General features: G+C 38.9%; 1 protein-coding gene across 3 annotated transcripts in view; it reads right to left on the bottom strand.

Moving 5' to 3' along the window:
- LOC127962438 (uncharacterized) overlaps positions 1 to 26,218 on the bottom strand; it is an 80,984-nt gene continuing 54,766 nt past the window's right edge. For 2 of the 3 annotated variants that reach the window (XM_052561999.1, XM_052561997.1), the window contains exons 11-24: positions 22,950 to 23,088; positions 22,053 to 22,175; positions 21,578 to 21,769; positions 7,698 to 8,614; positions 5,221 to 5,470; positions 4,333 to 4,422; positions 3,998 to 4,222; positions 3,733 to 3,903; positions 3,308 to 3,488; positions 2,649 to 2,765; positions 2,246 to 2,494; positions 1,959 to 2,158; positions 1,109 to 1,167; positions 1 to 959 (exon numbers count right to left, since the gene is read on the bottom strand). In XM_052561999.1, coding sequence (XP_052417959.1) covers positions 1,129 to 1,167; positions 1,959 to 2,158; positions 2,246 to 2,494; positions 2,649 to 2,765; positions 3,308 to 3,488; positions 3,733 to 3,903; positions 3,998 to 4,222; positions 4,333 to 4,422; positions 5,221 to 5,470; positions 7,698 to 8,614; positions 21,578 to 21,769; positions 22,053 to 22,175; positions 22,950 to 23,088 — 2,893 coding nt within the window. In that variant the 3' untranslated portion in view covers positions 1 to 959; positions 1,109 to 1,128. The remainder of the gene's footprint in view (positions 960 to 1,108; positions 1,168 to 1,958; positions 2,159 to 2,245; positions 2,495 to 2,648; positions 2,766 to 3,307; positions 3,489 to 3,732; positions 3,904 to 3,997; positions 4,223 to 4,332; positions 4,423 to 5,220; positions 5,471 to 7,697; positions 8,615 to 21,577; positions 21,770 to 22,052; positions 22,176 to 22,949; positions 23,089 to 26,218) is intronic. The other variant, XM_052561998.1, reaches the window with a different exon arrangement.

Here is a 26,218-nt window from a genome sequence, read left to right as displayed (position 1 = left end):
TGTCGATACAAAGCTATCTTTATTACTTCTGTGTGAACTTGTTAAGATGGAAAATAAAACATCTGTGTACATACTCATGCTTCAGCTTGAAGTGGAACTTGCAACACTTTTTTAATGACTATTATCTGTTGTTTGTACTCTTCCAATTTGGGTTGGCAACAAAGAAGAGCACTTGAGTGATTCCCATGTTGACTGGTTAATACATGTATAAACATTACTTTCTAAACGCTATGACCCCAAAGCACCACTGGTGCAACTATTTACAATTTACATGTTTTATTTAGTTATACTTAATAATGTAAATAAGAGAACTGAAATGAAAACTTTCACCATCTCCAACCAGGCAGCAGTGCTGACCTGAGGTCAGTCGTATGATTTGAATGAATGATCTGTAATTCTGGATCAGGCCAGCTATCATACAGCATACTGACTGACTACAGGTCCACAAACTATGGAAACACTAGAAAGAAGAGAAACTCTACCAACAAATGCTTTAAACGTTGCTTAACACCTTTAGTGTATTGATGCTTAGAAATCTAGCCATGCCTTTAAACATTAAGGCATTTTTTTCTAAATCAAACCTTCTGCAGCAAAATGGGCAACAACAAAAAGAGTTGGAAGTGAATAACCAACCGCAACAGTTCAGAAGTGTATTGTACACTACTACAGTATTTACAATTAATAATACAGCTGAGAACACTACTGTATCTTAACATTGGAAAAGAAGATAAATACAAGAATATTTATTCAGTTTTATAGATCATTTTTAAAATTATATAAAAAGCTATTGAAGCTAAAAGTGGCTTAAAAAAGAAAAAGAGAAACAGTGCTATTTTGAGCGCATTTTAAACTCTGCATGAGATTTGCTGGCACTCAGTGGGAACAATAAATACTAGCTCTGTACTTCTCTTCGGTCTGGCAACGTTGTCTTCGCAGTCTGAAGCAGACAGGTCTTAAACCTAAAGGATGAAGGAAGACAGAATAACATGCATTACATACAAACATGTGTTAGGGCACCAGTTTCAGCATGAATGATATCTGAGCTGAGATGAGTTTTAATGCATATAGCTATGGAAGTGCGATGTCATGGAGCGAAAGCCAGACTTACTGCAGCAGTGCTTACTGAGCTCACACTATAGTAGAGGGACCAATCACCTGAGCTTCCCCCTGTGACGAGAAGGAGATGGGCGCAGGTGTTATCACAGGTTAAAGAGGAGGCAGCTCTGATTTAATCATCAGGTGATCAGGGAACGTGTTTATTAGTGCTGGCATAAGCATGGGTGTTATGAAATGCATCTGCATCAGGCTATGTCAACATTCATCCGACTAGATTTGAATATGGTGTTTCAGAGATAAACAAAGTTCTCACACTATCCTTCTGGCACTATTATTTTTTTTAGCAACTTATTGGCGCATTCAGGTTGCACCAGTATTGGTTATTGGTTTTTTGACAGCCAATTTTTTTGACAGTATATATATTTATTTATAGTCTGGTGCACTCAAAATAAATGTCTCGAACATATAAGCCAAACAGAAAAACGTATCGGCCAATAAAAAAAAAAAAAAAAAAAAAAAAAAAAAAAAAAAAAAGCCAAATATCGGCCGATATATCGGTCGACCATTACTTTAAATTGCCAGTAAAACAATAGGCCAACAATGCAACATCGCTTTCGAATACTGCCATTTTCACAGCCCCACACTACAACAGGAAAACTGTTTTCATATGTATCGACTTTTAAGGGCATCTTAAAAAATCTCAGTTTTTGCTGGATCTCAGAGTGGGTAAAAGACCAACAAGTATAGAAAATGTATGAAATGAATGAAATCATGTGTGAAATGTGTTTTCAAATTCATCTGGATGAATGTGGATGTAGCCTCAGTGACACTGTTTGGTCTTTTGATGTTGGCACAGGCAACCAAAACACTGGCCTGATCTGAAATGGACGCGCTATACTAACCGCTGAGATGTACTGGCTGTTAAAGCAGGGTTTCTCCTGGGTGGGAGAGGTGATGGAGGAGTAACAGGAGGAGTCACACGGTGAGCTGGGCTCCTCGGACAAAGCCTCGGGAAGGTGACTACTGGACACACATCCGCTGTCTGACCCGCTGGAGCCACTACCTGACAGACAGTGAGACGACGAACCCGAACTCTCTGTAGCTGCAAACACAAGTCAAAGATCAACATCCTGTTATAAACATGGTTTCTGAGAAAATGTTTAACCCTTTCAGATGTCATGGTACATACTCATAGATGGCTGACTGCTCGTCTCGTGCTCCAGCTCGTCTTCCTCGATGCAGGGGCTGATGAGAGGTCTCTCCCCTGCTAACAGGCTTTGGCTGCTGTACATATGTAGATTCAATGGCCCCAGCAGTGTGGAAGAAGAGGGGCCACCGGACACTGGGGGGCCACTAACAGGAGCATTTACTGCAGCTCGTTTGAATGGGTTTGAGTGGTCAAAAAGCGAGACAGCAATGGAGGCTCTCGTCCTGGCCCCTGTGACAGAAGAAAGCGTAAAATCAACCCATAGAATCAATTGCTGCTTATTTTTACTCAAAACATTATTCTGGTCAGAGATAAAAAAAAAAAAATCAATAAATCAAGCATTATTCTGTTACTCTGATGAGTTTGTCATGTTAAACCAGCTCACCTCTGCCTTTCATGATGTAGTCAATGGCTCTGTCGTTGATAGCAGCATCACTGGGTTTAATGTCCAGGAAGGGTTTATTGCCCACCCCCATAGAGACCATCTCCTGCATTCGGATTTCTTCATACACACAGAGAAACATGTTTAAAAACGCTGCCATATATCAGAAGTTGCAACAGTACTGATGATAACTGACATTTAAAAAATGAAATATTGATATTGCGTTAATACTACACAAATGATAATATCATAAATAATCTGGCGTCTATGACCATATAGGCCTAAATGACACTCCAATATCTGTTGATTAAGTTTAATGATGAATTTGAAGAATTAAGTTGCATAAAGCACATAGAAAGTGTAAAAATGATTTTCTTAGGGATTGTGTAAATATATGCAAATACAGGTTGAACAAAGAATTTTATTTGCATAAATATCTCATTCCATCATGTCAAACTGTAGAAATACAATACTGGTGTGACTTGAACGTGTTTTAAATAGCTTCCTATCTGCCTGAGGCATAAACAGATGAAGTGGTAAAAAAATCTTCTGATATGCTAAGATGGTATGTGACAGGAAATATTATCTGTAATTATCCTCTAACGTTCAGAACTAATTCAAACAACTTTGAAAGCTTAACAGCTTCAGTGTCTCTTTCCCACCTTTATTCCTGGTGGCCTGCTGCCATAGTATCCGTGCAATGTCGCAGGTCCAGGCGTGTTTGATCTCAGAGGTGCTGGCTTGGAGAATGTAGGTCTGGTTCTTGGAAGTTCTCCTCCTGAACCAGACCTCAAACCTCAGAGCGTTCTCCCCCGACGTCTCTGTCATACCCACATCAGCCGTCTACAAAGACAATGACAGAGTAAAGAGGATATTCACATATCGTCTCAATCAGTTTTGAGGGCTCATGGCATCTTGTTGTTATTACGGTTTACAGGGGACCATACTGATGCTCAGATCCTAAAACTATAACCTTATCTGATATCAACATAGGACAAGAATGTGAGTGTACTAGTAAAAGTACAGTGTGTTTATTCTGGAGATGGTTCCTGTCCTTCTAAACTTCAGATGTCCTTTAGGTGCTTACCTTGAAAGAGTGCTTATATATGTAAACATCCAGGCCACCCTCAATGCGTTTGGGTTTGCTGAACAGCACTAGATCCTCAAACAGGAACACATGTCTTTGGCACTTCTTCCTGCCATACCAAATTGTGAATTCATCTTGCCGAACCAACTGCCCCTGCTCTTTCAAATTAACCTAGAAAAGTGTGAAATAAACATTAAATAGTAAATGTAGAAGATCATTTGCTTTCCTATGTCTTGAATGTGAAGTTGCGTGTGTATCCGCTTACATCACAGTCTCTGATAGCGTCCATGGCGAGCAGATCATTCCCGTGGCGAAGCTGGAATTTGACCATCTCGGCGGCGGCACGCAGGTACATCAGCTCCTGCTCCTGGACTTCGCTCACCTCTTTGATCAGGTCTTTCAGCAGCAGGGCGTACTTACTCATGCGCTGGATGGGCTTCAGCAGGTACGACGCCAGGTCCATCTTATCCCCCAACTCCAGCTGCTTATGCTGAAATGGGAGAACTTTAATTCAGTTTCAGCTCATGAGGTGAAATGAATGTGCTTTGAGCAGTTCAACATAAGTGGAATAAACTCTACACCCAGATGCCAGTTCCTCACCCTGAAGAAGCAGTTTCCATGGCTGGCCAGAAGTGTGTCTGACTTTGGCTTGTTCTTGCTGTATAAAGCATACAGGCTGAATTGGTCTTGCTATGTTTATATGGAAAAAAAAACACAAGAGAAATATTTAAGTGAATCATCCACATTTCTGCATTCGTGTTCTATAGAATAATTCTCTTGTTGATCCAGAAATAGAGTGAACATTTTCTTCCAAATCATTTCCAGGTTGAGTTGTTTTTGTTTTTGAGTAAATTGTTTAATATTGACTTTTCAGGTTCATACGGAGTGTGCAGGGATTTCAGGACAGGTTTTGCTGCTCCAAAAACATGTCATAAATGAATTTGCTATAAGCCAAGTCTCCTGCTTTTTTCTCTCTTTTCTCTGTGAACCACTGCCTGCGAAGGCTACGTAAGTTAGAGCTCTTTAGGTGAGCCAGAACTATGATTGACCACAAATACAGAGAAAATAAAGACGATATAGGCTGGCGGTCTTGCGCTCATTTAAAGACCTCAGAATCACTTCTTCTGGCTCGGTTTGATTCGCATATTCATAGAGGGTGAAAGGAAAAGAGCAAGTAAACACAGAAAAAGTACTTTTCTGGATGGTTTTAGACTTTTGCTGGTTCAAAAATGAGTCGGTATGGACTGGGAACAGACGAGAACTGACAAACTAAGCCCCACTGTTTCATTTCTGATATAAATGTGATTCAATTTTTGACATTCAATTGTAATCTCTATAAGAACTGAAAATATTAGAAGGGTCCAGAAAACACAAGAACAGTTCAAATGAATGGACTGTTGAATTGAACTAAGAAAACAGATCTGAAGTCATGCAGCTGGACATGTGCTAGTTTCTGTGTAAAGACCGCGAGTGAAGGAGCTCTCTTACATGTCGTAGGAAGCAGTGGCTGACTCGTAGAGGATGATTGCAGCAGCTCTCAAGCTCTTTCAGGAAATACTGGCTGTGGAAGTCCACCAGCTTCTCCAGGTTTCCGAAGATGACGCTGCGCTTTCCCCGCAGGTCCTGTGGCAGGTCAGCGCGCTCCATCTCAGGGAAATAGTTGTCAATGATGTACCGCAGAGAACGCACATATTCACGCTCTGTTGTCACCATCTCATCCACGATGTGGCGTAGTTTACTGAAAGACAGTGAGAGTAGACAATTAACATACTCCAAATGCATACTTTTGTAACAAAATCATTTAGCAGCACAATTGTTTTTAACACTGATAAGGGTCACGGGATCGGGAAAGATCTGCGAGCTGGAACTTTAACTCAAATTCTTGAGTTACAAATCGACAAATTAGAATTATTTTTGAAGAATCATGTGAGTAATGGGTGCTGATTACTGTAATAGGAGACATCTTTCTAAAACATTACAAAATCTTACTGACCCAAACTTTTTATGGTAGTGTATGTCAGTGTGACATCAGCATGTGTGCCCTTCAGCTTTTTCAGAGCGTGTAACCATAAAGGACAGGTGTTTTCACACGTCTCTCCAGGATGTCATGTGCTTTCTCCCTGAAACACTCGAGCCAATCAGTTGTGAGAGTCCATAATCTCTAACTCAGACCGGATAGCTCACTGTGACAGTTCCCATTCTTATTCTTATTATCAGATTTTTTTCATTATCCTTAAATATTTGCAATAACTGGACCACACAGAGCCAAACAGCATGTTTTTTGTTATTTCTATCTGAAAAACTGTATCAACATCACCTCTGTACTGCAATCTCAGAGAGTAAAGCAGAGAAATGTGTTTTGAAAGGAAGACACACAGATACAAGGACGTCCTCAAGATGCCTATATAATCAGCTAACGCCATCCGTCTCTTCTGTGTGGAGGAGCAGAAGACAAACAGGCTCCCCACCACTTCAAAGCCCACCTGGGAAAGTGATCTGTATCTCAGGCCTGTATCCTGAGGGGGTTAAGGGGTGACCAGAGGGACCCACAGCTGGAAGAGACATCCATGGAGATTCAGAGCATAATGGGGCTATGTCCGTTTAATACGAGACATATTGAGTTCCCTTATGCACACATTACAAACATGACTTGTTTTTAGCTGGAACATTTTTTTCCCCCCTGGATGTCTTCTGTGTGTGTGTGTCTACGTTAAGTTTTGAGCAGTTTGCTGTGAGTAGAGATATAAAGGTGTTTTCAGCATTTGATTTTCAATGTTTTGCAAAAGACTAAAGCTACACTGTACACTTTCATTTATAGAGAGACTCATTTGTAATGTGTAAAGTATGATTTTATACATTAACAACATGTTGTTCACAAAAAATAAATAACTGACTGGACATAATTTTCTTTACTGTTAGATTTATTAACAAAGATAATAAAGATAATTCCCAATCCAATTCAACATTATTATGCAATGTAAATTCACATTTTCATAATTAACCTGTTAACTGTCACCCCGTCCCGTATTCGGGACACCTATGTTGACTATACTATATTACAATGAAATCTAATCTAATCTTCACAAACTATATATCGTTGGAAAGGTCTAAGACTCCCAAATATATATTTTACCAATATTTTTTGTTAAAAATTATGTAGGAAAAGTAATAGATGAATTTATGACAAGAGTGCACCCTCAGAAATCTACATTACAAAAAGAGCTTTGACCTTTGTTTAAAAAAAAGACTTCCTTGTTGCCTTTTTCTCTATCACATTTTAGAAATCATCAGAAGTTATATATCACTTGAAAACATAAAATCTCAAAATTCATCCTTCAAAACCCATTTTAAAATCAGACATTGCATTACCATGTAAATGGCACATCAAAATCATGTTACAAAATGTTTTCAGTCATGAATTATAAAAATTTAGGTTTGTATCATGCACATTCATGTCTAGCTTCAAAAACGTGAGTGACAGTTAACAGGTTAAAATAATAATTATTATCTACATAAATATATAATTTGTTAGAATAATAATATAATTATTTACAGAAAGTATGTTTGTATAAATACTAATTATTTATGTAATTTATTATTAATTATTTATATGTAATTATTTACAGCTAGAATAAATAATTGTTGGGAAGTAGCTTTGCTCAGAATATGCGCTTTTTTAAATTTTGTTTTGCTTTTCCATGGACCCTTTAGCACCCAGGAGCTCAGTTTGAAAACCCTTGAAAAACAAGTGTGTGCCAGGCTTAACATATTTGTCTGTGTTTATGGCAGCATTGTTGCTCATATTCAATTAGAAGAACACAATTTTCCATCATAAAGTGGAGGATATATAGTAAGTGGTTTTAAGCTGAAGCATGCTTCAGTCAATGGCCTGCAGACCTCCCTGGTTGACTGTGTTTATGTTTCAGCAAGTGAGTGTGTGTTAGCACTTGTATAGGAGTACCCACCTGCCCTTGCTGCGTGTTTCTGGTGCAGGACTCCCGCTGCGGTGTGAATCAACAGAAGACCATCCATGCATGGGCGGCAGGCGCGGGCTGTACGGCCGATCGATCACTTCAGTGCTGCTCACCTCCAGACCCTTAATGAACACCCCTGTGTTTCCTCTCCGTGCAGGCTCACTCAAAGTTCTCTGACAGGTCCCGTAGCGTGACACAGATTCACTACCGGCCGTATCAAAGCTCTGGGTCTTCCTCAAAACCCTGCGGTTTGGTTCTACAGAAGTGAGGCTTGGGCTTGTTGCACATGCCTGCCCCTCCAGTTGTGGCCGCTGTGGAGACTCATCTGTAGAGATGCTACGTGTTAGCCTGTGGGATCTGACAGGGGTGCTGTGGGGGATTCTGTGCTCAATGCTATATGGACTTCCTGTGGGGGTTCGGACAGAGTCACGGGTGTCCATGCGATTGCCTGAAGGACTGCAAGGAGTGGAGGACGTGCTGGACTGTGAGGAAAGTCTGTCCCTGCCCCAGCCTCCGCCGAACACTTTCCGACATGAGAAGGAGATGCTACTGCTACGCTCCTGAGGTTTAGCGCTACAGTCAGAGTTCCGGCGAGAGGAGTCACCCCTCGCTGATTTAGGGTCACTCTCACGGCGAGTGCGCAGGGCCATCTCCAGCTTCTTCTCAAACATCTGCTTGGTCTCCTGACACTTGGACCAAGCAAACTTCCACTGCTTGAGTCCCTGCTCGCTCTTCAGCTCCCCAGCGAGGTCCTTCATCTCCTGGAAGTGTGTGTCGGGGATCGGGGGGTGCTGATTGCGATAGGTCTCCAGACATGTGATCACGCTCTGACACTTCTCAGACATGCCACATTCCTCCATACTAACACACGCCAAATGACGCATGCCCTCTAGCGCCCATTCATATGCCTAAAAGAGAGAGAAAAAGAAAAGAGTCAGCTGATGTGATGAAAAACTTTGTTTATGGCAAAAAACTGTATACTTTTGTCAGGGGTGCACCTTTTTAAATCGACTAACTGCAATACTGTAAGATTTCCATTTAAACTGAAAGCACAAATCTAGGCTATGCAATATATATATATATATATATATATATATATATATATATATATATATATATATATATATATATATATATATATATATATATATATATTGCATATATATATATACACACACACACACACACACACACACACACACTCATAACTGTGACATTTCATTTACTGACGTGCTTCAGTTGGCAGAACTAAACAGAGCAGTGCATGTCGGTAACCCACCAAAATAAAAGCTTGCTGATTTCAGTTTTGAAAACGATGCAAATTCAAATTAAAAAAGTAAATATTAGCAATTTATTTTTATGTGTAGTATAAAATAATTGTATTTTTATTGAATAATCACTTTTATTTTAAAATATAATTAATATAAAATACTATAAATATATATATATATATATATATATATATATTTTTACCAGAATGTGTTTAAATTGTGTTAAATTACTGAAAACATTTTTAATAGTAATAGTATTTTTAATCATAATTTTAAGTTAATTTTAAGTTTTTACATACTTAAGTCTTTACAACACATTGGGTAAATTGGCAGCTTAAAAAAAATCTAAAATAAAAATTAAACATGGTAAAAAGGGAGGGAAAAAAGGTAATGTGTCACATAAGAAGTTTTTATGCATGTATGAGAATGGAGAAAAGGAAAACAAGTACAAAAGCATTGTTGATGGGGGTACGGGAAGGACAGAGTGAGTGAGAAACCTCCCAGCATCTTTCATGTGAAATAAAGAGGTTTTTAGCCAGGAGCTGGGAGGTCTGGGTAAGAAGACTTTAACATGCAGCTCAGCAGCAGGAGGGCCTATAGTTTCAACTATGTGTGACAGCACCCTGCCACAAAGACACATGCCAACCGCTTTACTAGCCGTCTTTCCATTTATGAGAAAATCTGATGGCCCCTTCTCACACTCCAAGATGCTGTTACATCAACTCAGCGGCACTCTTGTTTCTAGACCTTTTTTCATCAGCATCCTGGCGGCAGGTTTCTATAGTGAGTGCTCCGGAGGATACGAGTCCTCACCATTCTAGGTAATGAGTAGTTAAACTTCAGAGGGGATTAAAACAGATCAAACACAACCCCCGTCCACCTCATACACACACACACACACACACACACACACACACACACACACACACACACACACACACACACACATAAGCATTCCTGAGAAAGGAGCAAAACTCCCCCTCTTCTCTCTCTTTCTGTGCACACACAAAACCTTCCCAATCTACTTTAGCTGCTATGTGACATGGTGACAACGCTTGGCTCCCAAGCCCCTCGGCTCTTTCTCTTTTTCATGTTAGGGTGACACGGAGGCCAAATGCCAGCGTATGGGCCTTTGGCACCCCGATACTAAAGTCTCTCAAGAGCAGGGGTCAGAGGTTAGCTGCCCACAGTAACAATACACACGGCTAAGCAGTGACAGAACAGATAGAGGAGAGAGACATTTACAAAGAATACGCAAATGCGACAGATAACTGCTGAGTGAGAACCAAACAGTGACAATGAATTTGAAGGTCCTTGTTAACGGAGTGGCATAAATGTGGTTTGGTTTCTTTGAAGCAAAATGTAGGGTTAAATACAACTGAAGTTCTTTTACGATGGAAAAACCACTTCAAATGCTATTAATATGACTTTTAGTCTCAAATATTAAAGTAACGAAAGTAGCAACAGATCTTTTTCTTCTATTTTGTGACGTGCATCAGAGTGAACAGATTAAGGCCCCGTCCACACGGAGACGCGTTTCTGTGAATACGCACAAATTTTTTATCGGATAGGCGTTTCGTCCACACGGACCCGGCGTTTTCATAAGGTGAAACCGCTCTTTTTTGAAACCGGGTCCCAGAGTGGATAAATTTGAAACCGCCGTCTTTTGCGTTTTCATCTGGACGGCTAATCCGTATATTTTCTGAAACGATGACGACATCAGCCCACGTCTCCCCCCTAGTCAGACAGCTCTACGTCACGTAACAGCAACAAAAACATGAACAAACACTGAACGATTGTCTTTATATTAACTAACAATAACAAAGATTAATAAATGTATTGTTCCATGTTTGTTTGTGTACCACGCGCAAAGTTTATGAGCATAATCCAAGTCTTCTTCTCCGTTTTTAGTGTATCTCTGTGGCAGAATTAAAGCGCCACATACTGGTCTGGCATGTATACTACATCATTTTGCGGTTTCGTGTGGACGCGGATATTTCTCGAGACGAGGAAAAAAAAGATCGGATTGGGGTAAGCTCTGTCTCCGTGTGGACGGGGCCTAAGTGTAGCACGGGGACTACGGACTACGATTGGATGTAGGCAGATCTGAACGTGAGCTTGCAGTCGATTGTGCAGGGGCCAGAGTTTAAATGACTGAAGAAAGTACAGCAGATCTCACCAGAAGATGGAGCTATGACATTTTCATTATAAATTACAAGCTCCAAAACACGAAAAGTAAAACAAAACAAAAACAAAACATGCATGAACCGGTCACAAAAACATCAATAACATACATTTAGAAAAGACATACATAACATACATTTAGATTTAGACAACTCAATGTATTGGATATATTAATAAACATTTGTACCTTTTAAAAATGCATTTGTCCCAACACAGCACCACTTAAATGAACTGCAAAAAAATGATTTTCTGTGATATCTGACAGTGCATTATAGACTTCTGCATTAACTGGAATACATTGATCATCGTTTTGCTTGAATTACATTCAGCGACTCCAGAAATTTTTAAGTCTTGTTAATTCTCCATAACCTCCCCTTTACCTCCTGATGTGTGAAACAGACAAGGGAAACACAAACAGATGTGTCTTTTCCTGCAGTAAAACAGCACAAATAGTCCACCCTGGGGTCGGAGAGTCCAAACCAGCTCTCAAAGCTACCTCCCTCGATGGAAAAATACCCCTTGCCCTGCGCTTACCCCTCGGTGAAATAAAGCAGAGACTTTGATCTACAGCCCAATATAGTTCCTCACTCTTTCTGATGATGCCCGTGATACTGTGGGCAGGGGATGACATCATCGTTTGGTTTGTTAGCATGTGAGGCTCTTTGAAGTGTGAATGGTGTGTGTGTGTGTGGTGGGGTTAGAGCAGAATTAGTTTGCCTGAGGGAGGCACCTCTAAAGGCCCCCACTATTCAACCCTGCACAAAGAGTGAGAGACAAACAGAGAAATGGAGAGAGAGTGTTAGATGTGCTAAAACAGAGCGGCAGGAGTGAGACAGATCCAGTTTTGGACTGAGCTTTTGTACACTCCCATAAATGAATCTCTTAGCTGCAGTTTAAGTGGGTCAAGAGGAGCGTTTATAACTTGAAAGAAAGCATCTTTTATTATTTCCTCTAAAAGAAAACCACGGAAAGGAGGAAAGGTTTTCATGATATCAGCCAGTCTCTGATCTCATGCCTGAGCCATGCCAAGAATGTGTTTTTTCCTGAAAGGATAGTGTATGTCAAAATGTGTGCGGGTATAATGCACACTGGATTTTTAGGAGGCACAGGCTTAAATTCTCCTGACAGTTATTGCTCTGTAACTCACCAGGCCTGGACTCAAAGCACCAAGCTACAGGCAGGACGCTTAACTCCCACAAGAACCAGGTAAACTGCTCTGTCATTTCATTATGGCTGAAATGATCCCCTCTTTCTGAGCAGCTGAAAGTAAAGGAATGGGGAAAATGGGGGAAAATGTCAAAAGAATGGGCTGTGGACCCCCCGAGCCAAAAAACAGGATCTGAATGAGTGATTCTGAAAAAAAAAAAAAAGGGATGAAAATCAAAAAAGGAAACATATAGAGGGAACGCAAAAAAGGTTGATTTGCTACAGGCTGCAGAAAAAAAGTCCAGAGGAAAGACAACTTTTTTATAAATGAAGAGACCCTGCAGAGTGTAGAAAGACCAACCGGGACAGTTCCACAAAAAAAAAATCATTCTCAGAATAGTAAAACAATCTAAAAAGGGACAATTATTTTTAGCACCATTCATGGATAAAATAAACAAAATCTGTGTCAATTTAGTAATTTACCATATATTTGAAATGATATTTAACACCAACAACAACTAATAAATTTATAAATTGAATATAAAATTATTTATGGTATTTGTCATTATAATAAATACTAATAAAAAATAAATAAATAAAAATCACTCTTCAGTTCAATGACAGCATGTTATGCACAAATGCTAGCAGATGCCATATGCCATCTGAAACCTCAGTCAAAAGTAATGCAAATGAAATGATTACTAAAGGATGAAGAAGTGGGATGGAAAACACAGGAGAGACAGCACCTGTATGATAACTAGCCCCTGTAATTTTGACTAATTCAATCTAATCGTGATTTTCGAAGCAAAAGAATGGTGCTTTAAATTCACCGAACCTAAAACCCAGTAAAGGTCATTAATCTTAAACATATCAATTAATGCCTGATGCTGTTGTATGATTGATGAGGAAGGCTTCAGCAGTTTTGTGATTCAGTTCGGTTTTGTTCTTTTGTTGTGCGTGCGTGTCAGGGGTGACGCATGCAAGTATGCACGCGCCGGCTGTGGAGGGAACGTTTCTGTGTTTCTTATAAAGCTTCATGAATGTCAAAGCCGAAAGATTTAGGCACAAGAAAGAAAAGTTCAGCGATGGCATCCACACACATGCACAGAGGAGGGGACTCGCAGCCCGTGACAGATGCGATTGCGGTCTCCTCGCTCTGCTTTAATAAACGTGTTGCATATGTAGAGTTATGCGAAGCACATATGCGCCAGCTGCTCCACAGCAAAAGAGATCAAGATACACTCTCTGACTACTAAAAGCCTGTCAGAAGCACTAGGCCTTTGCGAGAGCTTAATTTGCTACTTCCTCTCTGGTACAACTCCAATTCAGATGTAGGAAAAGTCTCATAATAATGCAGATTCTGTTTAACTGCTACCAAAGCTTTGATTCTTCAAAATGCACAAGACTTGTCTATACAGAACAGATGTGGAACTAATTGTTGCACTGCGAAGCTCAGGGTCTGTTTCTGATATAGAACGCGTTGGCTGGCTTTACTGGGGGTAATGACTGTTTGTAAAGAGGAGCTGAGAGGACTGTGGGACTTCCGCAGATTTTGCCATGGCCTGGTTGGCAGCATGCTCATGTGAAGACTATAAAGTTGCCACTGTCTGCCCATTAGTACAATTTTATGAGTAAAACAGGAAATAATTCTGCTTTGCAGGAGAGCGTATCTAACCTTGGCTTTCTGAAAACAAGCCAGAGCGTTCACGCCTGAACAAGAGACTCGCTTCCAAATGTTTCATACAGAATTTGTATTGTTTCTCATCTAAGTATTTGAAGAATAATTATTTAATTATTTAACATAAAAAAATCTATTTGTAGCACATACTTTAAAGGGAAAAATTCAAATTGTTACCAAATAGAAGCAGAAATAATGAAAAGTGCAACCATATGCCAGGTGTTTCATAATAAATTGAAAAAATTGAAAAAATTAATATTACATCAAAATTATCACTGTTTTAGGCCCTTTTAATATGAATAATTGATAGATAGACAATGGCATGCTATCCAAATAAACATCCAATTTAATAGAGGCAGCAAAAAGAAAGTGGTATTGCCAATTGCGTAAATTGTTAAAAGGATAGTCATTGGTTGGCACTTTGGGTGTGCACTTATAATGTGGGTTCTTTTTTATTCTGTCTGAGTGAGTATAATTTGATTGAACTGTGCCTAGGAGGGGGCTGTTCTGCAGAGCGAACCAATCATACTGCATTTGAACTATCAAAGTGGCATTAATCAGACCCGATCACAACACTGATCAGACCGAGTGGCTACTTAAACGGCCCTGACACGTGCGCACAGCCCTGGAAAAGCTTATTAGGTCACGCAAACACTCACATGCCCTAAGGGAATACACATTAGCCAACTCGAAAAAGAAAAATGACAATCAGGTCTAAATGAAAATCTAAATTAAAACCAAAGCGGTCTGCTGGCTCTGTTTATACTTTCACTATATTGAAAAAGGAAGTCGTTGAGGCTAAAATGATGGCAAAATCTAGTGTTCACAGAATTCAAAAGTGTCTTACTTGTTTTGGATGCACTTACCATCAAAAAAATGAATGAATAAATAAATGTAAAAAAAATGTGATGTAATTTAACAAAATATTGAAAAATGAAAGAATTAAAAGAAAATGAATAAATGAAAACTAAATAAAAGTCAGTATCTAAATCTAAACTAAGCTCTCATTATTACATTTTTATTAAACTGTTGTCTATTTTGTGACCGAGAAGTAAAAACATCAGTGCTCAGCTCTTTAAAGTGCTTTGTCTGTCCAGCACATGCTATCCAGGTGGCTAATGAATGCAAGGTGCAAACCCACCAGAGATTAGCCAACATGTCATTAACAAGCTGTGAACAGAAAACTGACAGCCCCTTTACTTTGCATCCTTCCCTCTTATTCTTTACAGAACTCTATAAGGGCCTCATGGGAGGTCAACCATCATACAGATTTGTTTATCATCTTTCATTTCTTGTCAGTGAAAGGGTATGGAGGTCAGTGTTTTGTAGCCACAGGTGCTAACCCCAGGTTCTGCCACAACAGAGCGAGACACAGGGACTGAGAGACAGTCAGACCACCACAAAAGACAGACACACCTAATTAATAGTGCATGGGGCCTGCTTTGTCCCTTTAGAGTGCTGTCTCCTGTTGTCCATTGGGGGTTTGAGGGGCAATGAGGTGTAGAGGGGGTCCAGTGTTTTTGGGGGGAACTGTCCAGAAATGGCGGTCTACATGGGGGACACATGCCTCAGGCCCAGTCAAGCAGCGTGATGAAAAAGCACATCTTTTAGTCTGTGAATGTTAGTGAAGACTCTTCAGTAACTAGGGTCATAAATGCACGCACACACGCTCAGTGAGACTGGCATATGCTGGAAGTGAGTGGATAATGAGTTTTCCATTCAGGGGTCGGGCTATGTGAAAGCAGTCACCTGCATTCTCTTAACCAATTAAACAGGGATCAGTCTGAACCCCTGCTTTTTGCTTTACTGACCTTGCTACCAAAAGAAACCACAAGTACAAAATCCACTCACTTCCACACAACAGTGGCTGGTGTTTTTTAAATGAGAGGTGACACAAATTAATGTCAGTTAATCATTGGCTTAAAAGTGTATTCTTCCAGAAATCGTTTTATAAAGCAAACACTTTAACACACGCAACAGTAAAACCTCCTGTGGGCAGGAAAGTGAGTAAAGATACACTGACGTCACGACCATACAAGCCACCTAAGATGAGCCTGAATGACAAAATCTATACGTCTGCTTGCAGATCATCCCTCTTCCAAACATGCTCCTGGCGCAAAGCTGTTGAAAAGTAATCCACTCCCATAATGATCTGACTCACAAGGTGTGGAGTTACACTGAGATAATGGATGGCATAAACCCCCTGATGTGGCCATTTGCCCAGGGCACCCAACTCCAATCTAAGCTGTGTGAGAAATGTTGGTCAATAGCGCATGCAGAGAGGAAACTATTAAAAACACTGCCGTTCACACACTTACAGCCTGAGCTTCCCTCACATACACACTCTGCCAGCGCATGAATGAACAGGGGATTGAAGAGAGCCAGAAAGTAGGGGGTGGAGATCGAGTGAAGAGTAAGAATCTCTCCACAGACTCCAGAAGTGCTCCATTCAAAAGTGTTTTGAGCAACATTTTAGTTGGCCATTCAGTTATATTGGCCTCTCATGAGAAACAACATCTGTTACAGTAGAAACATGAGTCTTGGCATGTCTTCAAAGATTAAAAAATAAAACAAACTTCCTGTGCATCACTAAAAGCACCACATATCAGTCAAACAATCTTGTTTTAATCAGCATAACGCTCCTCTAAACTCCTACCTCTCCATGGCTATATCCGTTTTCCTGCTCGGCTAAGACGCTGGTGGTCCCATGACCAGAGCACGGAGCGGCGGCAGTCATCCTTCTCTCTCTCTCTCTCTCTCAGAATGACAAAGTAACTGAGAGAGAGAGAGCCAGTGGCGCCCACTCCCCTCCTCCCTACTATTCACAGGCAAATGTAAGTCTAAATAGCAGATGGGTCTGCCCCAGCAACTTCACTAGAGGAGGCGGAGGCGGAGGGGGCAGAGGGGGTAGAGGGCAGAGAGGGAAGGGGGGGATGGGACAGGAGGGTGTCTGTCAACAACACTACAAAGCCCTTCGCCAGAAAGGTCAAAGGAAAGACGGCAGAGCGATGGCTGAAACTTGGCACACTGGTGCTAACTGGACCTTGTGAATGGAGTGATAAAATCCAGAGCGGTGATGGGAAGGGTAAAATCCCAGCCAAAGGCCCAGTCGATGATTCATAAACACACAGATAAACACACAAGTGACTGGTATAATCACGTGAAGTCCAGCAAGGTCAAAACTATATATGTGACCCTGGAGCATGGACCACACAACCAGTCTCAAGTAACACGGGTATATTTGTAGCAATTTTTTTTTTGCACCTTCAAATATTCAAATAGTTGTATCACAGCCAAATATTGTCATATCCTAATAAGCTTATTTATTCAGCTTTCAAATGATGTATAAATCTCAACTCACAAACTTGACCCTTATGACTGGTTTTGTGGTCCAGGGTCACAAATGTGTTTTTACTGGTTCTGTATGTGTAACACTTGTATGGTTGAGCAAGCTGTAAGCTGTATTCAGTTAGAGCTGGATTAGATGAAAACAGCAACAGAAGGCATGTGGGGAAAGAGTTCATTCCTTAGAGACACGGGAGTATCAATAACCTGATCAATACTAAACCGCTCACAGTATGTTGCACACATACACACATATTAATCCAATACAACAACTGCCGCATGTGTCACTACTGGATTTGCTCAAATGATAAATTACATGCTTCTTAAATAAAAACCAAATAAAAATAGAAACAAACAAACAAAACTATTTCATTTTCTGAAATAGTTTGTTACAAATGCAATTAAAGTGTTTATGTAATAGACTAAACATATGAAAACTATTACAGTAAGGACAATGTTGTTTTAATAGTTGTTATTAAATTAGTAAAAAAAAAAATCTTAAATGAAATAAAGCTCAAATAAAATAGAAATATTAGGAAAAACTTTTAAAACTTTAATGGAATTAGAAATGTTGCCTTGTTGCAACTAAAACAACAACAAAAAACATTAAAGCTAAAAATAAATATTTTACAAAACAAAAGAACTGATAAAATGTCAAAAGAAAAATCACAAAATTCTCAAAACCTAAATTAAAATTAAAATGTAAATAATACTAACACTTTATATATATATATATATATAATAATAATAATAATAAGTAATATTAAAATAACACCAATAAGAATTTAATTAGAACCACAGAATATAATGTGAATTACAGAAATAGCAATACATTTTTGCAATATGCAATATGTATGAGTATATGTATGTGTATGTGTATATATCACACACACAGTCCTCTCTCTCACACACACACATCCATATATATAATTATTTTCTTTTGATTTTGGGTAAAATGTGACTTGGACATGTCTTTGTGAGATTCATCCATTTCCATTCACTGTGAGAGGGTATAAATATGCTCTTCCTCTCTGAGCAGAAGCCTGTAGTGCGTTAATTCAGTTGTACTGTCGTATTATCATTACAATGACAACATGGTGGTGCTATTTTCTTTGACATGCAATGTCTGACCGTTTGTGTTTAGGCTTAAAACCATGTAAAACACAAGAGGAAATGAGTTGCCTAGTAGCATTACAGAGATGAGTGAAACCCTGAAACTGCATTTTCAAATACTAATGTAAGAGTTTGAATGAATTTAAAATATAACACTGGCAGCAATTGAAAAAAATCTTCACAGACGATAGTTCCACACTAGCTTGTAAAGATGAGCATTACGGTCAATCCAGTCAGTTTGCCCTCATCCTCCCATCAAACACCATCTCTGTGATTCCTCTCTCTGCCCTCTTACACACGCAGACCATCTGGAGTAGAAAGGACTCGGTCTCACACACTGAGCTCTACTGTCTGCTGTGCCTCGGGCTCTATCACTGGGCTGATGCTCACAGCTTCGCTGTCACTTTCTGCACTGCTGGCTGCTGTGATTGCCTGCAGGGCTCTGAACCAGACAATAGATTGTCAATATTATGTTTGTCACCCAATGTGTGTCAGTAAGCTCATACAGTGCCCAGTAAGGTCAGAGTAAATTCATTCATTCACACTCACTGACTCACTTTAGATATTTATTTTGAAGTGAAACCTTAGGTCACACATAAGTGAAATCTCTTTTGTGTGACCTAAGTAAATTCTCTTCTTAATTATTTTTAAAGAAATATTTTTGTTCAGTAAAAGTATGAATTAATTGATCAAAACTGAGAGTAAATACATCATGCGAAAGATATCAGTTTAATTTGAACTTTCTATTTACCATAGAATCATGAAAAAATATATAATGGTTTCCACAAAAATACTGTTTTCATAAATAATAAAAATAATAATAAAGTTTCTTGAACACCAAATCAGCATATCAGAATTGATTTCTGAAGGATGATGTGACACTGAAGACTGGAGTAATGATGTTGAAAATACAGCTTTACCACCACAGGAATAAAGTACACTGTTAAATATATTAAAATAGAAACGAGTTCATTTTAAATGTAATAATATTTCACAATGGCAAAGTTTTTCTGTATTTATGATTAAATAAATGAAACCTTAGCAAGCAAGAGAAACTTCTTTCAAAAACACTTCAAAAATGTACTGACCCGAAACTTTTGAACAGTTTTATATTTGACAGAAAAACTATTAATTTCAGAAATTTCCATTTACTACAGAAAAGTTTTACATTTGCTACAGATATTTCCATAACCGTTTAAGATTTTCTTAAGACATTTAGAAATTCCCATGACTTTTCCATGACTGAAAAATCACAGTTTTGCAATTCTATGATATTTGAGGTCTTCTATGAGCACTGAAACCTTTCTCAGCCGTTCATTCATTGATGTTGTCCTGTAGTATGAATAGAGTCTGGTGTCCTGTGGTCTCGCTCAGCCTCAGCTGTCACAGCATACCCATTGTGTTTGAGGACCACAATCCACACTGGCCAGCTCATCAGCCGTGTTCGGATCGCTCAAATCAGTTTCTAAATCTGGGATGAGTCCATCCGTCATCGAAGACAAATCAAGTCCAGCATGTGGTCACTCAAAGATAAAGACTCTGTGCTATCAATGATCACACAGAGTCACACATATAATGCTCACACAAGGCTAATACACACATGAATACTGTTATACAATGAATACAAAACCAGCGATGTTGTCATATTCGAGTCTAATCAAAAGCCCAATATGACATGCCCAGGAATTGGTGTGAATGACCATTCATGTGCGCCAGTCAGATGAGCCCAGTGAGTTCCACAAGTGTCTAAAGAGGATAAAATGCGTGCTCTGTCAGAGACTGGTCTAGAAACAGGTAGTTGTATATAAACTAAGCCAGCTTTTGATTCACGTCCAATCAAAAGCTTTGATTAATACACGAATACCCTAACAACCTTTGTCTGTATGCCAATGGAAGGAGGACAGGGCTTGGAAGAGGTGGTCATGCCTACAGGACAAGGAGTATATATGTGGATGATCTGATAGCTCAGCAACACTACGATTATGTTAATGATAAAATCTGATAGCGTTCAGCCAACTGGACTATCTGTCCCTGCCGGGGCTCAGGGGGAAATACTGAAGACAGACTAAAGTGTTCAACACTCACCCAGTGTCACTGCAGAGGAAAAACACAATGGTCTGATCACAGAGACAATCGTGTGTGTGTGTGTGTGTGTGTGTGTGTGTGTGTGAATGTGTTTGTTTGCCTGACATCACCGCCAGTCAGGGATTTCCGTAATAGCTGGTGCTTTAGAAACACTGTACTCTCTTCAGAGGAACTAGAGGCTGATGGAAAAATACATGAAAAAGTCCTCCATTGCCATCCCTTAACACTATCTAGATCATTCAACTCAAAATTGTGATGTCAAATTATCTGTTAATTCTAAAGGTTTCAGCACTGGGGAAATATAGAGGACAGATAGTGTTAAATAAGACAAGGTATCACAACCTAGGGGTCATGACCTCCACCAGGGGTCGCCAAGCCTTCTTGATTATAGGGAAACTACATTTAGAATGACCACAAATGTATTAATCATTCTGAGCAATTTACACACCTTGTAATTAGAAAACAGTACCAGTACACGGAGTAATCTCTTATTATCCACCAAACCAATATTTCAATCAAATAAAGCCTCAAGCAATCCAGTACATATAATTAAAGGGATAGGTCACTGAAAAATTCTTTATTCGTTATTTATATCGTTATTCTTTCATAATTTTCTCAACGTCTTGCCATTTCAAACTTGTATGACTTGCTTTGTTACTCAACAGAAGGTATTTCAAAACTAGATGGGGTCCAAACATAGCACCCCAGTGATTTTTATTGAATGAAGGGGGAAAAAAACATTGAAGAAAGTCGGTCATACAGGTTTGGAATGACATGATGGTGAGTAAACGATGACAGAATTATCATTTTTGGGTGAACTATCCCCATACTAAACCATTTAGAACAACCTTTCTAACAAATCACCTCTACACAATCTGAAAATCTTCTCAACTTTTCACACTCTACACTAGAGTTACAGAGAATACAGCTTCAGGGTGTTCAAGCTCAAAACCAGTAGCACGACAAGTGAGCACAAGTAGTAAAAGTAAAAACAGAAAGACAGAGAATTCCAGGGGAGATCATATTACGAGCGACTAATGACCACTCACCTTGTCAAAAAACTCGTAGAGTCGAACGGTCTTGTCAATTTTATCCTTGGTTTCCTCCACTCGCTGGGAGAAATCATGTAGATGGACCCAGAATGAGCGTACTTTCACCTCGTACACCTGCAGCTCTGCTGAAGAGATGTCTTCCCACTTCTCTAAGCGCTTGAGGAGAGCTTCACCGCTCTTACAGTGCTCCTGAACACACACACACACACACACCCAGAATTACACAGTGCACTGGTATGAAAACAGAGGGTGCGACAGAGGTGACTACATTTGAACAGTTACAAACGCTCTTCAAGCTCATGTTGACATAATAAAGCAAATGTTTGACACCTGCTGTAAAATATTACCTCTCAGTTCAAATGAAAACATCATAAGGCATTTGTTGAAAAAATATGAAAAAAAAAAAAATGTCGATGCTATAGCAGGGGGTAAAGAGCGCTGTGTTAAACAAGTTTAATAAGAGTTGACATACATATGCAGCGGTGTAAAATTCTCTGAAGACAGTCTGTTTATGATGTAACTTCTCCAAGGAATCTTCCAGCTCACTCAGTGTCTGCAGACGAGTCTCGCCCACTTCTTCTATCCACTGACTCACCTAAGAGACAACATATACATACAAACAGTTATTTCTGCTTCAGTCCAGCGTCACTCTGTTAGTTTCACCCAGAACGACACATATTTATGCTCTCTGTTCTCTGTGACAGCAGACTTTGGCAGTAGATTGAAACATAAGCACACAAACACATCCTTCACGTGTCTGTGATCTGATATCTGTGAGATGCTATAGTGCTAGATTACACTTTCTCATGATGTGCATGAATGTGTATGTGTGCTTGGCTAATCCGCTTCAGCAGCTTCCACTATAACCTTGCCAACAGGATTTTTCCCCCTCTTTCTGCCTGCTGGGTACAATCATCCATTAAAACAATCAGAAGAATAAATCACAAGGTCTGCGTGTAGCTTAGTAAGGCTGATTGTGAGTCAGTGTGCTTGTGTGTGGTACTTCAGTACAGTGTTCAGTATTTTTCAAGTTTAAATTCACTACAAAAACACTGTTGAGAATCAGACAAAAACTGGGCTCATATTATCATTGCAAATGCTTCTATTTGGGAGTCCTTTCTACCAAAAATCTATTTCATTTCATAATTTAAGTGAAAAGTTTGACTTAAAATGTACATACTTAGAAGTATGTTTATAGAGGATTTGTAAAGTGTTTTAAAATTGATTTAAAAATGATCTATTTTCAAGCAAATATAAGAAACGATCCTAATAAAGAACAGGTACCATATGCTGAGTCTCAGACGCAGCTGTTATTATCATCTGTCATTAATACAGTTCATAATAGCAAGTGCAAAACGTTAGTCCTCACCTCTCTGAATCCCTCCTCCAGAGTCTTAAACTCCATGATGAATTCCAGTTCCTGTGTGCATTTGTTGGACAGCATCACCAGTCTGTGAACCAACTCGTCCACTTGGTTGTACAGACAGCCTGCACTCTCGATGGCATCTCTAAAACACACACCAACAGGATTCCTTTAGCATATTAAATGTAGTCTACATATAGTCTTAAACTTGTTTCTAATCACTGAGAGAAACTCCAAGCATCAGAGCTCAGAGAAACACTGACTGCAGGACTCCCCTCTCATTGGCTTAGACGCGCTTGCAGAACTCTTGTCTCATTGGCTAAGACAGCATTACAGAACTATTGATTGGGCCAGGCTTTTAGAGACTGAATGTAATTAGATGTGCAAGTTAGTTTTACAGTAATGGGTGACAGTATGGAGCAGAGCTAGAGCTTGTGTGTGTGTTATATGAAAAAAGAAAAAGACTATAAATGAGAGAAACTATGTCAATTAAGTCAATACAGCGATACCGTACAAATAGTATGTGAGAAAATGTTTATCTTTAATTGCAAAATCGCGAAGAAATAGGAGTAAAAATGCATTTTGTGTGTTAAAAATGCATTGTGATACACACTGACAAAACACACTGTGCACTGCAGCAGAGACTGATATCTACTGGATGACTTCATCACTGCTGTAGTTCACTTACATAATACTGTATTGTGCTCTAGTCAAACATTTATACAACATTTCCCCTCAACAATATGCCAGCTTACTCAGTCAAACAGTGATCAGTGTCTGATCCAAACATAACACCAATGTCAATATTAGAATATAAAACTTTTTTTGAATACTTGTCAAAGGAAGTAAGACTTAGTAATGCAGACAGAAACATGGCACATGCACAACAACACAGTCACACTGAACTGTGCCCCCTGCTGTTAGATACACATATATACATATTTGCATGTTAAAATAAAGTCCTTTTCATGGTTTGTCTGTTTGGAGCTTGACAGCCCTAGTTTCCATTTAATATCAGTGTGTGGAAAAAAGCTGCAACAGAGTTACAGAAAAAAGAAAAGTTCAAAAGGTTTGGAAAGTAAATGATAATTGATTTTTAATTTGGGGGTGAACTTTAGGGTTTTGGTGGATGCAAGTTCAGTGTTGGAACAATCTGAGTATTACACACAATGGGAGGCAAATCAGTGACCTCAGAATAAGTCCAAAACCCACCAATCATTCACAGCACACACCCAGAGCAAACACGGGTTATCACAGCGTGCACGACATATCAAAGACATTCCAGCAGGAGAGAATGACAAAAGAGTGAGTGAGAGAGATAAGAGTCTAAAGATGGATGGATGAAAAACCAGAAGCCTTCATTATCAGCTCAATGAAGCACTCATAGCACTGTTGATTAATTCTGTTCGGTAGAGACAAAATGATGAATAAACACGTTTGTGATTCATTTTATATTTCTATGTTATAAAGTATTTAATATACTAATAATAATAATTGGAAATAATAGACAACAATAAGCACTACAAAAAAATATCTAAATATTATTGCTATTAAATTAAATGTTATAGTTTTTTATTAATTAGGCTACTTTTTTATTAGGGATTACTGGTGACTATTATTTTGATTATTATTATTATTACTACTACTACTATTAATACCATATATATTATCAGAGCTGGGTAGATTACTTATTTATGGTAATCAGTTACTGATTACAGATTACATGACAAAATTTGTAGTCTGTAATATAATCTCTTAGATTACACATTTTTTGGTAACGTAATCTGATTACTTTTGGATTACATTTAGATTACATTTGTGCTAACCCTTATTTGATAGCACATATATTAAATTAGCCTAATCTTGTACAATTTTGACATATACAAAGAAAAAACATATTCCACAAAATATATTTAATTCACCAACAAGAGCCACAATTGCTTCTTTTTCAAGTGCAATGTGTGGACAGTTATACTTACAAACATTACTTATTAACATTAATGTGCCTTGCTGTTAGTGTTTGCTAGTAACACTGAATAAAACTTATAATGAATTACTTCTAATTAAGTAAATTTGGAAAACAGCTACACTACAAAAAAACTATATTGAAAAACATGAAATTCAAAGCAATATCACTGCCAGGTTAAATATTCAATCTAATAAAAGACTAGACGTGCATATGAATGTATCAATGAAAAACAAAACAAAAATAGCTACATTGCAAACATGAATTTTGAAAAAGACTAAAAAAGGAAGAAAAAAAAATTAGGAGAATCAATGAATTGTGAACAATTTATTACCATTGTGTAAATAAAATGTAATCATGTAATCCATAAAAAAGTAACTGTAGTCTGATTACGAGTATTTTAAAAAGTAGTTTACTCTAATTACAAGTACTTGAGTTTTGGAATCTGATTAATCCAGATTACATGTAATCCGTTACTACCCAGCTCTGTATATTATACAGTTTGACAAGGACTATAGAGAATAAAAAAAGAGGAATAAACATATGTATATTTGAAACAAAACTAGGTTGTAGGACTACCGGTGAGTAACATGGTAATCATTCCTGTCAGTAAAAAAAAGCAAGGGGTCATAGTTCACCTTTCGGATCCAAAGGAAATGTTAAAAAGACTCGACTAAGAGGGATTATGTGTGAGGGAAGAAGTCAGTGTCATAAACACAGAAAAAGGCAGAGAAAAGGGCCGGATTTGTTCACTATTGTCAAGCACTTTAGAGTCAGTCACACCTGTCAGGCTGAGCCCTTTGTGTGTCTGTCAGCATCCAGGTGATGCGTTTGTGTGTGAGCAGCTCAGACAGCTAAGGTTTCATTTTGGCATTCATTAGACAGCAAATGAGCAACCTGAAGAACATGCACCGCCTTTAAACTACCTAATATGAAAGACACAAAAGGGAAGGAGATGACAATGCCGACAATAAATCAGGTTACAGAATTGGAGAGTCTGGCTTAGATTGCTGCCGCTTGCATGTTTAAGCAGATGAAGACTGTGGGAAACCTAAATTCAAACCCTCAACGAGCGACCCACCGGGTCTTTATCAGCAGAGACCCTCACAAACACCGAGCTCGAGTGTTTGTGTCTGAGCGAGAGGCTTTGAAAGTGAGCAGTGCAGACATGCCTGTGTGTTTTAAGCAAAGTCAAACAGGAAGCAGCACCAGAGCTCTGCTGCATCCAAACCATACTATGTTATCAGAGACAGACACAAGCGCATACTGGTGTCTGTTTAGCTCTGAGATTATGTGTGTATGTTTCAGG

This window comes from Carassius gibelio, chromosome B7, assembly GCF_023724105.1.
Source record: "Carassius gibelio isolate Cgi1373 ecotype wild population from Czech Republic chromosome B7, carGib1.2-hapl.c, whole genome shotgun sequence".
In the NCBI taxonomy this organism is placed as follows: domain Eukaryota; kingdom Metazoa; phylum Chordata; class Actinopteri; order Cypriniformes; family Cyprinidae; genus Carassius; species Carassius gibelio.
This window is presented reverse-complemented; position numbering and strand designations above follow the sequence as displayed.